This window comes from Epargyreus clarus, unplaced genomic scaffold, assembly GCF_041222505.1.
Source record: "Epargyreus clarus isolate Ecla_fem2 unplaced genomic scaffold, WU_Ecla_fem_2.2 ptg000029l, whole genome shotgun sequence".
Classification (NCBI taxonomy): domain Eukaryota; kingdom Metazoa; phylum Arthropoda; class Insecta; order Lepidoptera; family Hesperiidae; genus Epargyreus; species Epargyreus clarus.
In genome coordinates, this window is record NW_027332235.1 from 10,403 (window position 1) to 26,235 (window position 15,833).

General features: G+C 44.7%; 2 protein-coding genes across 2 annotated transcripts; one reads left to right on the forward strand and one right to left on the reverse strand.

Moving 5' to 3' along the window:
• Nucleotides 1-422: 422 nt before the first annotated feature.
• On the reverse strand, nt 423-5,914 carry LOC140754380 (apoptosis-inducing factor 1, mitochondrial). The gene is made up of 10 exons (XM_073089387.1): nt 5,545-5,914; nt 5,239-5,273; nt 3,526-3,690; nt 3,393-3,453; nt 2,819-3,307; nt 2,357-2,542; nt 1,877-2,008; nt 1,397-1,800; nt 958-1,323; nt 423-568 (listed from the first exon to the last, which is right to left on the reverse strand). The coding sequence occupies exons 1-10, from the start codon at nt 5,615-5,617 to the stop codon at nt 497-499; spliced, it is 1,983 nt and encodes a 660-aa protein (XP_072945488.1). The 5' UTR covers nt 5,618-5,914; the 3' UTR covers nt 423-496.
• Nucleotides 5,915-9,555: 3,641 nt separating this feature from the next.
• Nucleotides 9,556-15,597, forward strand: Tsc1 (tuberous sclerosis 1 protein hamartin). The gene is made up of 3 exons (XM_073089487.1): nt 9,556-9,742; nt 12,165-13,818; nt 13,960-15,597. The coding sequence occupies exons 2-3, from the start codon at nt 12,175-12,177 to the stop codon at nt 15,061-15,063; spliced, it is 2,748 nt and encodes a 915-aa protein (XP_072945588.1). The 5' UTR covers nt 9,556-9,742; nt 12,165-12,174; the 3' UTR covers nt 15,064-15,597.
• Nucleotides 15,598-15,833: the final 236 nt, after the last annotated feature.

The following is a 15,833-nucleotide window of genomic DNA, read 5'->3' on the forward strand; positions in this document are numbered from 1 at the left end:
AGGAATTTTGAAGAAAATACATATTTTTCCATACATTGGCATACTAATTATTAAGGATTATACATAACAATTGATTTATGTATAATTCTTTAGAAACATACTTAAGTCATACCATTGAAGATTGAATTGAATTTGTTGGTTAATCAACTAATTATTCCATGTTATGACCATGACTTACGGCTTAGTATGAGAAAGTAACAGTTTGGCAAATAAGTTACCGCCTCGTAACTCCTTTCAGCATTTTTCGCTAATCCTTATAGTTTCGGACTTGGCCCTGAAGGCCCGTTTAAAAAATTCACCCTGTATACAGTCCATTTAACCTTCTTCGGGACACAATCATCCTATCCATCGAAGAGAGGAACATTCATTTCCTTATTTGTTCTATCGACCTAAAGATCATTCAATGATAATAAACAAAGGTGTTATCTAATTCATTATCAATTTATTCACTATTATTATATACAATAAAGTAAATGCTCATTTTAATATTAAATAACTAATCTTCTTCGTGCGGCGTGAACAACTTGGCCACCTCAAACAAGTCGTCGAACTTTCCGTGAGCCAACACCTGTAACAGAAAGTCATGAAATATATGAGTTTAATTCAAAGTACAAATGTAAGCTCATTAATCATGAAATACTATTTTATATAATAAAAGATTCAATTACAACTCCATTATTTATATTTCTCTGAGAATTCATTTCATGACATCTTATTCTCTAAAAAACATTATATTCTTCTTTCTTTTTAAATAGTTTCTGAGTTCTGAGTTCTGGTTTGAAGGGTGTGGTAAGTGAGACATACTTTACCAAAACATTCCAACTTAGTTCTCAGGAGTAGCGGCGCATGTGTAGTCGTTCAGGTAGGATTCTAGTCTTGTCTGGGGTTGAATCCAGATGTCCATGGACGGCAGTGGCTACTTAACATCCGCTATAAATTCAATACAACGTGTATCACCTGTCGGGCGACGTGCATGCGATTGAAGAGATTCCAGAGCAGCACGCCCACGACGCGCTCCTCGCGCAGGTAGAACACCACGCCGCGCTCGAACTGCTGCGCCTCCCCGCCCGCCGCCTGCCCCGCGGCCGCGCCCGCCGCCACCGCATCGCCACCCGTCGCCACCGTGTCGCCACCCGTCGTCACCGCATCGCCACCCGTCACCACCGTATCGCCACCCGTCGCCGCCGCGCCGCCGCTCGTCGCCACAGCGTCGCCCGCCTCCGCCGCAGCCGCCGCCACTGCCCGCACCCGCTCCACCGCCTTCACCGCGTCCGCCGAGAACACGCCGACCGTCGGGAGCCGGGAATCGATTATACCTATGGCCTAAAATATTACGGGTGAGCATCCGTCGATCGCAGAGCTTCTAGATTAAACGAGAAAAGATGATCCCGCTCACCTCGTATCCGAGATTCGGGCCGAGGTCGCTCCAGAACATGCTCTGGTGGGTGTAGGGCTTGGGCGGGTTCAAGGCGGCCATGTTCTCGCCGGCGAGGCGGCCGGACGCGACGGCGTGGTCGTGGTGCTCGACGCGGCGGCGGCCGAGCGCCACGTCGTGGAAGCAGGCCGCGTCGCCCGCCGCGAACACGTCCGCGCGCGCCTGCAGCTCCGCGTTCACCAGCAGCCCGCCCAGCTCGCCGTGCAGCTCCAGCCCCGACGCGCGCGCCAGCCGCTCGTCCGGCTCGCACCCCACGCACTCCACCACCAGGTCGGCCTCCAGCTCATCCTCGCCCGCGCCATCGCCCGCGCGGACCACCCGGAGGCGCACGTGATCCTCTCGAACCTCGCTATCGGTTATTTCGGCTGGAAAAATGCAAAGTATGAGCGGACGAGTCCAAGGCGTGGCACCGGAGGAACGACACGAGGGAAGCGCACTGACTGTGGGGCAGCAGCTGCACGCCGTCGGCGGCCAGGCGGCGCGCGGCCGCGGCGGCCAGGTAGTGCGGCAACACGCGCGACATGGGCGCCGCCTCGCGGAACACCTGCCGCACCGTCTTGCCCGTGTCGCGCACTGCGAACGCATAAGTTAAATTATATTTTTTAAATATGAATTTTAAGCACTCATTTTATGTTAGTTAATTTAAAAATATAATTCGCGCAATTCAAAGATTACGATTTAAAAACATTATAAGATTTTGAACCAACACGAATATATCTAGGAGAATGCATTAATGTATCGGGAACCTTATCATCTTATCACTCGAATCAGTACAAATTAGCAACAAATCATAGATCATACTAAATTACTAGTTACTAGAATATATATACATATATTCGAGTTCACGGTAAAAAGTAAATTTGGAATATAACACGAAAATCTCGAGGGCACGGAAGGAACGCGCCGCGAGAGGGCACTGACGTCGGTCGGCGAGCGCGGCGCTGAGCTCGCAGGCGAGGAAGCCGCCGCCCACGACGAGCACGCGGCGCGTGTCGGCGCGGTCCAGCGCGGCGGCCAGGCGCGCCGCGTCGCGCACGCCGCGCAGCGCCAGCGCGCGCCCCGCGCCCGCCGCCGCGCGCAGCGCACCCACACGCCGCGGCTGCACGCCTGCACACACCACCACACACTCGTACTTCACGCCGTATATCACATTACAAAAGCGATTCATCGAAGCGTGGACGAAGATGAACGCGTTATCGCAGTGGATCCCGTTATCCGATTAAAATTGTCAAATATGGTCCGAGCCTGGCCGTTCATGTTCCTCCATCATTTATTTTTATATAAGATACGTTAGAGAAATGGAATTTAAAATTAATCGGGAACGAAAAATATTTCACTTGCACTCGGAATGAGTATGGAGTGAAAGAAACTATGGAGCGTTACCGGTGGCGATGAGGCACTTGTCGTAGGTGAGGGTGGCGGAGGCGCCGGGCGCCTGCAGCTCGGCGGCGTGGCGCTCGGGCAGCACGCGCGCCACGCGCCAGCCGCGCGCCACGCCCGCGCCCGCCGCCGCCTCGCGCAGCCGCTCCGGCGCCGTGTAGAAGGCGGCCGGCTCGTACGTGACGCTGCGCCGCCGCCCGTTCCACTGGCGGAACGTGAGCGACTCCGGCGTCAGCGCGCGCCGCGCCAGGTCCGGCTCGCGCCACAGCTCCTTGCTCAGCGGCGGCCGCATGTACGGCAGCGCGGGCTCCTCGGACACGATCAGCACCTGCGCGTCGGGCCGCGCGCTGCGGATGGCGCGCATGGCCGCGAAGGCCGCCGTGCCGCCGCCCACCAGCAGGTACTGCACGTGCGCCGGCAGCTCGTCCGCGCGCGCCGGCACCGCCGCCTCCACTTCCGCCTCCCCCGCCTCCGCGCGCTCCCGCCCGTCGCCTTGCACAGTCGAAGGATTTATATTATTACACAAACTAGCGAACGTGCCCTTACGCGATACTGTATTGAATATTCTACAACTTACTTTGTGTCATTGGAATAGAATCATTTTCAGCGTCGTCGTTCAGCTTACGATAAAAGTATACCTGCATAGAAAAAGAGCCCATGTTAGGACGTCACCACATTAAACTTGAAAATACGAGTAGCAGTATACTGACCCCGCCGAGCGAGGCCGTGAGCGCCAGCGCGGCGGCCGCGGTCCAGGCGCGGCGCGAGCGCGGCGGCGGCGGCGCGGGGGCGCGGGGCGGGGGCTCGCTGCCGGCGGCGCGGGCGGCCGGCTGCGCGTCGCCCCGCGCCTTGCTTGCTTCTTTGGACAATACAGTCTGTAACATAAACAGACCAACAATGTTTACATTGATAGATTAATCATATATTTATAGACTTAGGCGCAACACAGCAACATATTGTATATTCAACTACACTGCTATTAACATACAGATCGCAAGAAAGAAAAGGTAAGCTAAAAAATTTAAGCAATCATCATGTGCTTTAAAAAACGATGAACAACCATTCTGGTTAGAAGCATTATTGTGTAACCATCTGAATCTTTGTGTGGCAACCACAGTCAGTTATGTAGTGCAAGAAAAGTACACATTTAATTATAATATAGTGAATGCATGTACAAAACAAAATAAATATATTTTGTTCAGAAAAAAATCATAATGTATGTACCAACATTAGGTTCCTAAACAAGGATAAGGAAGCAATTGTTACACATTTTGTATCTGGAAAATTTTATTGGGAACAATAGCATCAATATGCTTAAATTAGATTTTACAGATGTTATATATCTTTAAGCACCAAGGGGAAAACTAATGTGGGAATTTTCACCACCTAAGAAATAATATCTAAAAAACAACACCACAAAGTTAACAAGTTAATGTGGCAAATTTTGAAGAGAAGCCATTTTTTTAAGGTTTGATATGATATGTTTCACAACTGCCTCTTCATCCTTACTAATATTATAAATCCGAAAGTAACTCTGTCTATCTGTCTGTCTCTTCTTCATGCCTAAACCACTGAACCGATTTTAATGATAATATGATTTAATGATGTATAAAGATAGTCTGAGACCTAAGAAACGACATAGGATAGTTTTTACCCCGGGAAACCATGGGAACTAGGAATGGCGACCTAAGATCGATTAATTGGAGAACCGATCTTTTGGACCAAAAAAAAATCGATTTTTTTAATCAATATTAGTAAGGATTTAATCGTAAACTATGCATTTGATCAAGTGACGATCTTTAGCAAAGTTGTCGTCCATGAGCCCACTAAGGTTTCAGAGTTCTTATGACCAATTTTCGCCAGAAGGCGACACTGTCATTCCAATGAAGGTATGAATTTTCAGTTTTATGTATGTTAGTATGTCATATTATTTTCTTTTAAACGTGGGCGAAGGCGCGGGCAAAAACTATTTAAGAATAAATATAATGTGCACCTTATTATAAAGATAAAACCACAAGATAACAATATAAGTAACAAATAATTATTTTATGCAGATTCCCCGTGCTAAGCAAGTTTTGATGAAAAAATAAAGAAACATAATCCACTAGGAGTTACATGCGTTAAAACCCATAAACATGATCCCAGCTACTATGATGATAGAACAAACAATCGTAACATTATAGTAAACTGTAGCTACTTACAAAACTCATGCATAAACAGACTCTTATTATTAACAATCAATATATTACCGTTCTGTACTTTTTTAACTTTCCTGTTCGCTTGAAAATAATTGGAAAATAATATTATTACATATCAAAAAGTTAAGTTTTTGTTAGTAGTTATACAAGTCTCCACTATATGTCAATAAAGTGTGTCAATAATGTCAAATAATCCAGAGTTTAAAGAATTTTATGAAAACGTACCTGGTCTCTCGCCGTACTGTATGGTGCACATATTCCTGCAAGCAATTGCACAATAATTAACAATTTCACTAGTTAATAGACAACATTGGAGGTTGAATGCCTACTTTAATTATTCCCACATTACAAAATGTTACATTTAATTTTTACCCTCAATATCGAGTATAATGTACAATACTTTTAGATCTATGTTAACCTCACAGCAAACCACAAAGCCACACTCGGCCGCCGCCCTCGTGCGACAAGCGGGAGCCGACCGGCGAGCACTACGCACGAAACAAATTACAGATTTTTTTATATTATACTTACTAGATAATTTTAATATATCGCCTCTTGCGAGAGCTTGACTCTCGATGTATATGGTCGACACCGCTCTTAACATATTTACGGCCTTATTGAACTAGATTCCAATAAGTTTTTTGGACAATTTATATTGGTCACTTAATCGAGTATCCCATACCCATATATTTCATAACACATTTTTCTAGTTCATAACATTAATAATTACTTTCGCAGGTTATCTTTAGAAGGTACAAATTTCTTCATTATTGATTATTTGATGTGACAAGATAATTGTCAGAATTCAACTGTCAAATTCCTATCCGAACGTCGATTGACTTTTCTTAGCACTTCTTTATCAACCGTGGATTCTAGGCTTGTCTTTTTTCAGCCTAACGTTGTTTAGTTTTTTTTAAGTCTATAAAAATCAAGAACTGGTCTAAGGTGAACCGTATAATTATTGGCCACTTAAGCGACTGTAGATTTAAAATTTTAAATTAAACGGTTTGGTTAAAAATATAAGCAATAGGGAATATGCATGTGATTTAGATTTGCTTGTAATTTTTTTCCTCGGTACGTTACGGTCCTGAAATTACATCTAACCCATTATTTTTCCTTTATTTCATTAAAAATTTAATCAAAAATCGTAAATAATGCGAGCGAAATTCAAATTTGAAAAACGCATTCCCATTGGTCGAATCGAAAAATGACGTCATATAGCGTGTTACGATGTTTATCGGCATCGATATTCAAACTGTTTGAGAGAAAAAATGTTTTTGTGTGTTATTGTACTACAGTGTTATTTATTGCCTAGTGCGATTTTTCTACATAGTATTATTAGGAATAATCAAGAACAATGACTGAAAGTAATTTTATCAAAGCACAATCGGATTATATACCTAAAATATGCAAAATGGATAAACTGGTTTTTATGTATAGGTCAATTCAGAAATATTAAACTGATCATAACTTATTTTGTTAATATTCACCTATCTTTGTAATATTATAATAGATTATAATGCATTTTGTGTGTTTCAAATGATGGTATTTTATGTAGAAGTCGATAAGTACCTAACGAAATAGCTGATCAATGCAATATTTTAAAATTATTTACCTAAAATTATTGTTTGCTACAGTAAATGCAAATGTTAATGCGATTTAAGAGATACTTTATCTGTTTCCTATAATCATGCACCACTTTGTTCGAATTCTCGTATCGTTTGCAACAGAAAAAAACACTATATAATGTATTTATAGTAGTGGTTTTGCACAATAACTCTAGGAATTATTTATAAAGTCGTTATTTAGCCTTTCCCATGATGTAAATAGCGATGAAACCTAAAAACGTTAAATAATAACTTTATTTGCATACAGTTATCATCAATATCAATACAAATCACGCTACGTGACGTCATTCAAAGAGCGCGTAAAATGGCGGCGTTCAAATGTGTCAAATTTTCTTGATGCTTTAAATATTTTTTAAAAAACTATTTCAAACCTTTTTTTTTATATTTTTACTATGTTAAAACGATGTGATAAGTTGATAAGTAAGCGATTGGATTTTAGACAAAACTGAACAGGTTTAAAATAATAAGATAAAAATGTGCATATTTCCTATTAAAATGATTCTATATTTACGCATTTATTTATAGATATATTTTATACATACATGCATATACATAGATATACATATACATATGTACATACACTTTAATCATTAATTTTATAAATAAGATTAACGTAAAAACATAAAAGTCAAATTTATAGTAATTGGCCGCCTCATTATAGTTATTGGCAATGTTAAGAACTCATAAAATAAAACAGAGTTGAACAAAACATTTAGAGTTCTATAACCAAAACATGTCTTCATGGCTATTTTCATCTTTAGAACATTCAGAATCATTATTTAATTAAATTTATCATCAAGTAACAATTTAACACACATATTTCCAGATGGTCCTTTTTCATGTCAATTTTAAAACTGCTTCCCTATGCCTTTTTCTATTTCTCCCTTTTCTTTTGTAATTTTAAAGTTATACAAAGAATTTCTCATATTACATCTCGAATACGCTTTTTACACTTAAAAGAATAACTTCACATTATTATCAAAGTAAAATTTGAAAATGATCTGTCTTGTTATTGCTTGAAACTAACATGATTTCGATATGCCGCCAAAAAATCCAAAATCACAAAGTGACTATTCCATCAAAATACTTTTTGGTGAAAATTAATCACAGTTTTTAAGTATTGCTGTTATAATTCTAATGGTTTAAAATAACACTATGAAATTGATAGATTTTTACTTAAAGTGGCAATGACCAATATACACCGGGCCACCATACAGCGGGCCAATAACTATACCGTTTCCTCTACATACTATTTATAGTATAAATTTTATCTCGGAACAATAATAAGCAATTTTATACGTAGGTATAAAGCACGGAACACCTATACTTCTGTATAAAGTGCCCAGTCTAGCCCGCCATTCACTTGGCGGCGCTGCTGTGTATGTGTCCATTTTATATTTTTATCATATATGAAGTAAGATGTAAATCTTTTCCGTTTAAAATGGTTAATTTACTCTTTGATAACTGAAACCGAAAATATCTGTATAGTGCTAGTTTTTATGAATGTATCGTCTGTGTATAGTACAATATAATCTATGGTGATATAACTGAGAATAGGGAATATGCATGTGATTTAGATTTGCTTGTTATTTTTTTCCTCGGTACATTACGGTCCTGAAATTACATCTAAACCATTATTTTTTCTTTATTTCGTGTTAAATTGTTTAAAACTTTAATCAAAAATCGTAAATTATGCGCGCGAAATTCAAATTTGCAAAACGCATTCCCATTGGTCGAACGAAAAATGACGTCACATAGCGTGTTACGATGTTTATCGGCGTCGATATTCAAACTGTTTGAGAGAAAAATTGTTTTTGTCTATATTCCTACAGTGTTATTTATTACCTAGTGCGATTTTTCTAGATAGTATTATTAGGAATAATCAAGAACAATGATTGAAAGTAGTTTTGTCAAAGCACAATCGGACTATTTACCTAAAATATGCAAAATGAATAAACTGTTTTTTATGCATAGGTCAATTCGGAAATATTTAACTGATCATAACTTATTATGTTAATATTCTTTTTTTTTTCTTTTTTTTTATAATATAGCAGACGTGCATACAGTCCGCCCATGGACATCTGTAATCAACCCCAGATAGGATTAGATATTCCCACCTAAGGTCGGCCATAGATGCGCCGCTACCCCTGAGGACTAAGCTGGAACGCCTCGGAAAAGTCTGTCTCCACACCCTTCAATCCGGAACACAGCATCGCCTAACACTGCTGTTATTAGGTAGAAATAGGTGTGGCGGTGGTGCCTCCGGAGTCGAACCACAAAGGGTTCTACCACCTTCAACCTATCACCTATCTTTACCTATCTTTATGATATTATAATAGATTATAATGCATTTTGTGTGTTTCAAATGATAGTGTTTGTTGTAGAAGTCGATAAGTACCTAACGAAGTAGATGATCAATGCAATATTTTAAAATCATTTACGTAAAATTATTGTTTGTTACAGTAAATACAAATGTTAATTCGATTTTGGAGATACTATATCTGTTTCCTATAATCTTGCACCACATTTTTCGTATTTTCGCATCTTTTGCAAAAGAAAAAACACTATATAATGTATTTATAGTACTGGTTTTGCACAATAACTCTAGGAAATATTTATAAAGTGGTTATTTAGCCTTTCCCATGATGTAAATAGCGATGAAACCTGAAAACGTTTAATAATACCTTTATGTGCATACAGTTATGATTAATATTAATACAAATCACGCTACGTGACGTCATTCAAAGAGCGCGTAAAATGGCGGCGTTCAAATGTGTCAAATTTTATTGATACTTTAAATAATTTTTAAAAAAATATTTCAAACACTAATAAAATTGTTTATATTTTTTACTATGTTAAAACGATGTGATAAGTGGTTTAAAATAATAAAATAAAAATGTGCATATTCCCTATTCATTTCGTCGACATTTTGTGTCTGTACTGTTCGAACAAATGAAAAACGAAAATGTCATAGCCGAGCTCCTTGGTTGGACTGCATAAACTACGTAGTAGCTCAGACATCTGTTTTTCCGGTTAAAGTAATACATCAAAATTCCACCAGCTGCAGCAAACCAAGAGTCTTCTCTCCGAACTACTGATTGGTAACAGTCTTTTAATTCTGTTACATTAGCATAAAATGTTATCGGCTGCATTATGCATTGCATTGTCACGATAAATTTATTAATAATTCGGTCCGTGGTGTCTCCTGTCAGAATAAGAATTATTTATTTCTAAACCTGCACGTAGTCGTAGGAAATACTATAATATCGTGTATACAACTATACTAGTATAATAGTGTACTCTAAATGTATGAACTTATAACTCACTCCATTTCGATATCAATAGAAAGGATAACAAAGTGATAGTTTATTCCATCAGTGTTTGTAATATATTGATTATTGTTTGAACAACACGGTACCGAATAATTTCAAACAGGAATAATATTGTAAAGTATGAATTGTACATTATGAGGTTGCTGCTACTGCTGCAGAAGTCTTGTGTAGTAAAGTAGTTGAAGTAAACAAAGTTTAAAAGTTGTTCAGTTCATTTTGAATAGACAATGTTACTTCCATTTTTTTAAATATAAATTTTATGTAATTTGCGAAAAGTAGCATGAAAATCCAATTTCACACTATTGATGATTTTTTGAAGTTATGAGTGTTTGAATTCTGAAGCTTTTAGGAGTTCCTTTAAATATAATGATGTGATTTTTTTAAAACATTAACTAAAATTGGGTCCATAAAGCTGGCTAGTAAATATAGTAAGAATTGCAGATTACTTCTTACTAAATAAATGCCTCCTTTCACTGCCAAAGATTGTATCAACTTCAATATATATGAGTACACAATGTTCTTTTTAGTGAATGTCAATATTTACCTATTATTTATTACTTTAACAGTTGGCCTGGTAGGATAACTTGCCCAAGGAAAAAAATAGATCTTGACTATCTTTGAAATATGTTGATAACTTTCGGAGATTAAAGAAGTGACGTCAAATTATAACGATATGTAATAATTTGAAGGCTTTTCCTCACAATTTATATACCTATGTGTTCCATGGACAGTATTTATATTGGTAAAATAAAAACTACATTGAGTTGCTCTGTAAAAGAGAATAGTTTAATTGAATCCCAATCAAAATCAAATTACACTGTTTTCCTAAAGATAACATTGTTCTCCTCCTCCTACCTCTAAAAGAGAAACAACAAAAAAAATTAAAAAAATATTTGGAAAATAATAGTTTGTACTATTGGATTGTTCGGAAAGTAATTTCGTTTTTTTCCGATAGAGGATTTAATTGTATTTTTTCACAGCTAACTTCACACTTAAGTTGCGTTGCCATTATATGTTGTTACAGCTGATATAGCAAGGATTGTGTGTGAATAAGTTCAATTGATTTTATGCAATAGTTTTTGGTGGGTGCCCTATTAAATATGGAGAGCAATAAGCAGTACTTTTGTCATATTTTACTTTTTTACTATAGAAAAATACTGTTATTTAAGCTTGAATTTCGATATACGAGTCCCCCGATTTCTCACGATGAAAAATTTGCGTCGACGCGTTGACGTCTATGATCTGCTCCCGAAAAGTCACGAAAATGATCAATTTTTGAAGCGAACATCACATCTTCTCCATACCCATTAGTTAATTTTTTTATACACTATCAATGAAGGGCACAGGCTTTTAAAATGTGAATAAAAAAGTCTTTCCCATGTAATAAAACTTATTTCAGTAATAAAGTGAAATAAATTTATAATACAGCTGTATTTCAAATACATGGAAACTAAGTGCTTTAGACTTCATTTAGTTTTTTTTATCACAATGTTGGTTGATGTGACATATTACAATGAAAACAAGATTGATTTGAAGGATATAAAATATAAAAAAAAAAAATATGTGTCTACATATATCAGTAGTTTCACACGTATTGTTTATATAGTTCATAACTGTAAGATTACAGGTGGGTGATGCCTTGTTTATATTATTTCCTATTAATAAGTAAACAGTTGTAATGGTCATATTCAAAGTACCATAATTCATACATACATCCATATACCATATTCAAACTTTATGGTAAGTTTATATTACTATTAATTATGAAATCCTATAAGTTTAGATGATGATGACCTGGTGTTTCAGAAATCAGGAAGTTAAAAAAATTTAAAGGTTAAAAAGGATTTTAACTTTTCCCCTTTTTTCATTGTTTTCAATAACTTGTAAGATCATTTTAATCCTACATGTTCACATTGTGGTAACATAAAAATATGGCCTCCGTTTTGTTATGGTTCGACAAAAATGATAAATAAATCGTGATTTGACGATATATTTGATTATAATGCAAATAACTAAATAATTGACACCATTGACTGGATACCCTATATCAATCTGCGTAAAAAACGTAAAACTTGACAATAAATAGTGATGCTTATATTGCTCTTTTGGTACATGTTTCGATCTTTTTAGTGCATATTTTGGCATTTTGATAGTACGAATAATCCGATGTCTAATAATAACTATAAAACAGGTGGTCGGAGATGTTGGCGGCTTGCGAAGCCGGCGAGGTGTTCGCTCTGCTGGAGGCACGCGACGCGCTCGACTCGTTCGGCGCGCTGTACGGCCAAGTGCGCGAGGCCTGGCTCACCCGCGCGCTGCTGCTGTACCACGCGCGCACCGGCTCCGAGCGCGCCATCGAGCTGCTGGCGCGCGCGCCCGACCACCACGCGCGCTTCCTGCTCGACACGCTCAACGAGCAGCTGCGCGCGCCCGAGCGGCCGCAGCAGCGCCTGCACGCGCTGGCCGCGCTCGTGCCGCTCGTGGCGCGCCGCCCGCCCTGGCTGCGCCACCTGCCCGCCCACCCGCTGGCGCGCGCGCTGCTGCACGCCGCGCGCCACGAGCGCGAGCCGCTGCCGCTGCTGCACGCGCTGCTGGCGCTCGCCGCGCTGCTGCCCGCCGAGCCGGGCTTCGCCGCGCCGCACTGGCCCGACCTCGCCGACGCCGTGCTGCGCCCCGCCGCGCTCGACCCGCCGCCCCGCGCCCCCGCGCGCGCGCACCTGCGCCTCGCCCAGCTCGGCCTCTTCCACGCGCTCTACGCGACGCACCCGTGCACCCTGCTCGAGACGCTGCGGGCCGAGTGCGCCGCGACGGCCGCGCGGGACGACTGGGAGCGCGCCGTCGCCCCGCTGCTGAGCTCCGTGCGCCTGCACCCGGCGCTCGTGACCGGCTCGCGCCAGCGCGAGGCCGACGCCGCCCGCTGGGCGCGCCTCGAGCTGCACGACGTGGTCGCCGAGAGCCGCCGCCTGTCCTTTCAGTCGCGGGAACGTCTCGACGATCGGCCGCCGCCGCCCGCCCCCGCCGTGACGCCCGCGCCGCTCGCGCCGGGCTCGCCCGCTCCCGGATCGGGCGCGTACGCGGCTCGCGCGGCGGGCACCCTGCGCCCCGGAACCGAGCCGTGGTTCGCGCTGGGCGACCGATGCGGCGCAGAGTCGGCGCCCAACACTCCGCTTCCCGCCGAGGCGGACGTCGTCGAGCCGCCCGAGGCGGCCGTGGAGGCGACGCCGGAGAACACGCCGGCGAAGGAGACTCGGACCCAATTTCGATTTCCGACAGAGTCTCCGGCCGTGCGCGCTATCGGCCGGCGCTCGCAGCCACCCTCCCCGATGCGCAAGGAGACATCCCCGCCCGCGCCGCCGGGGAGCGGCGGCGCCGACGCGTACGCCGGTAGACTTGCACGAGTGGCGCACGACCGTCGCGCGGTAGAGTCGCCGGTGCCATTCGCGGGAGCGCCTCCGCCGGCCGGTGCGGCCGTGGCCCGGCCGGAGCCCAGCCGCGCGGCACCGGCGCTCGATTCGGAACCGCTGAACGTTGAGGATCGCGAGGTGCTGGAGTTGACCGCGCGAGCGGCACGAGCGCGCGCAGATGACGGTTGGCAGGAAGAAGCGGCGCCCCTGGCGGCGGTGCGAGACCCAAGACGCGGGCGGACGAGCGGCGCCGTGGGGCGGGCGGGGCGTTCGGGCGGCGCGGCGGGGCGGGCGGTGCGGCGCGCGGCCTCGTGCTCGGCGCGGCTGCCGGGCACGCGCACCTGCTCCACCGCGGTGCAGACCGTGGACGTCTGGCCGGCACCCTACGAGTTTATTATCGCAGACTTCTACAGAAGTTTGCCTGACGATATGCACAAACAGGTAAATGTCGATTTAACCGAATTTTTCTTCTATTGAAGAATTTTACATTTAACTTGTGAAAATCAGTCAAGAGTTAGTAATTTTTTGCAAATAAAACGTGTGACATTTTGCAACGTTGTTCAGAATACGATTACTTTTCAGACCAACACTCCCTTGATCGAAGAGAAGAAGGACGACTGCATTCTACCCTGCGAGCGCTTGGACACTTATTTATCGGAACTATATACCGGTAAAACCGGCGGCGGCGACGCGAGCGAGCTCGCCGAGCAGCTCGCGCTCGTTCACGCGCAGCTCATGTACGAGCGCTGGCGACGCGAGGCGCACGCCGAGCGCAACCGCCGCCTGCTGGGCCGCTGCCGCAAGGCGCGCGCGCTCGAGCTGCAGAGCGCGGCGCTGCGCGAGCGCCTGCGCGCCGTGCAGCGCGAGCGCGACGAGCTTCGTGTGCGCCTCGCGCGCGACCCGCCGCCCGCGCCCGCCGCGCCCGCCGACCGCGAGCTGCGCCTCGAGGCGGCGCTCGCCGACGAGACGGCCGCGCGCCTGCGCGCCGAGGCGGCGCTGCGCGAGATGGAGGCGCAGCGGGCGCTCGACGCGGCCGAGCTGCAGCGCTCGCGCGGCGAGTCGTTCGAGGCCGCGCGGCACGTGGAGGCGCTAACGCGCGCCGCGCTGGCGGCCGACCGGCGCGCCGAGCACGTGCGGCGGCTGCGGCGCGAGCTGCTCGTGCTGGCGGAGCGCGAGGCGCGGCTGAGCGCGGAGGTGCGCGCGGCGGCGGGCGCGGGCGCGGCGGAGGCGGCGGCGGGCGCGGCGGCGGAGCGCGCGGCGGGCGAGGAGCGCGCGCTGCGGGCGGCGCTGGCGCGCGCGGAGGGCGAGGCGGAGGCGCGGGGCGCGCGCGCGGAGGCGGCGGCGGCGCGCGCGCACGAGCTGGAGGGCGCGCTGGCGGCGCGGGACGCGTGCGTGGCGGAGCTGAAGCGCGGCGCGCGGCTGGCGGCCGAGGAGCACGCGGCGCGCATGCGGGCGCTGCACGACAAGTACGCGGCGCTGCTGCGCGTGGTGCGCACGTCGGAGGCGCGGCGGCTGGAGCGGCTGGCGGGCGCGGGCGGCGCGGCGGCGGGCCCGCGGCGGCCGGCGGGCGGGCCGCGCGGGGCGGCGGGCGGCCCGCTGGCGGCGCGCCCGGCGCTGGCGGACATCAACCGCGTGCGGCGGCTGCTGGACCAGGAGGAGGACGAGGCCCCGGCGGAAAGTAGCTAATGCTCTCGACGCACTTGTCGCCGGACACGGGGATGATACTCGACAGATGTACGAAGCTGTCCACTTGGGGGAGCCCGGTCGGTTACGATGCAATTGGGCTGTGATGTGACGTCCTACGTCGATATATTCGAGTTCGAGTTGGTCGCCAAGAGTTGAAGTGAAATTACGGGATTTACTAAATTCAAAAAGTGACAGTGTTCGTGAGAGACGATCGCGGTAATGTTTTAACACCTTGTATTTGGCCTAGTTGAAAGTCAATAAGAAAAGTTTTATAAATAAAAATAATACAATATGCATATTAAAAAGCATATTTTAATGCTTACTAATATTATTTTGTTTTTCGTAATATGGATTCTAGTGGCGAGCTACATATTCAAATAACAATCTTAAGCTTTTGACAGTGAGACCAGAAAGCCCACCAATCGCAAATAGTAATCTGCATTACTCAAAACAAAGTATTACTTGTTTAAAATGTATGTTATAAGCTGGTATAGGTTATAAGCTGTTTGAGTTTATTATATGGTGCTTCGCTTTCATGGATTTTTCTTCAATAATATGAACTAAACCACTGTTGAATTTCAAAATCGGTCTCTATCCTATAGAAACTGTGTAAACACATGTAAATCTATGATTGTTGTTGTTACAAGAAATTAATTAAAATCAGTTCAATATCAAAATGATCTATACACGAGCCCGTCTAAAGTATTTCATCTCTATCGCCCACTTTTAGAATATATAATTATCTAGAACACAATTTTCAAATAGTTTAA

Coding starts and splice junctions, on each gene's coding strand:
- Tsc1 (XM_073089487.1), top strand. CDS start 12,175: ATGTTGGCGGCTTGCGAAGCCGGCGAGGTGTTCGCTCTGCTGGAGGCA. Junction 13,819..13,959: donor CTGACGATATGCACAAACAG/GTAAATGTCGAT, acceptor ATTACTTTTCAG/ACCAACACTCCCTTGATCGA.
- LOC140754380 (XM_073089387.1), bottom strand. CDS start 5,617: ATGTTAAGAGCGGTGTCGACCATATACATCGAGAGTCAAGCTCTCGCA. Junction 5,274..5,544: donor CGATATATTAAAATTATCTA/GTAAGTATAATA, acceptor AATTGCTTGCAG/GAATATGTGCACCATACAGT. Junction 2,543..2,818: donor CAAGTGCCTCATCGCCACCG/GTAACGCTCCAT, acceptor TGGTGTGTGCAG/GCGTGCAGCCGCGGCGTGTG.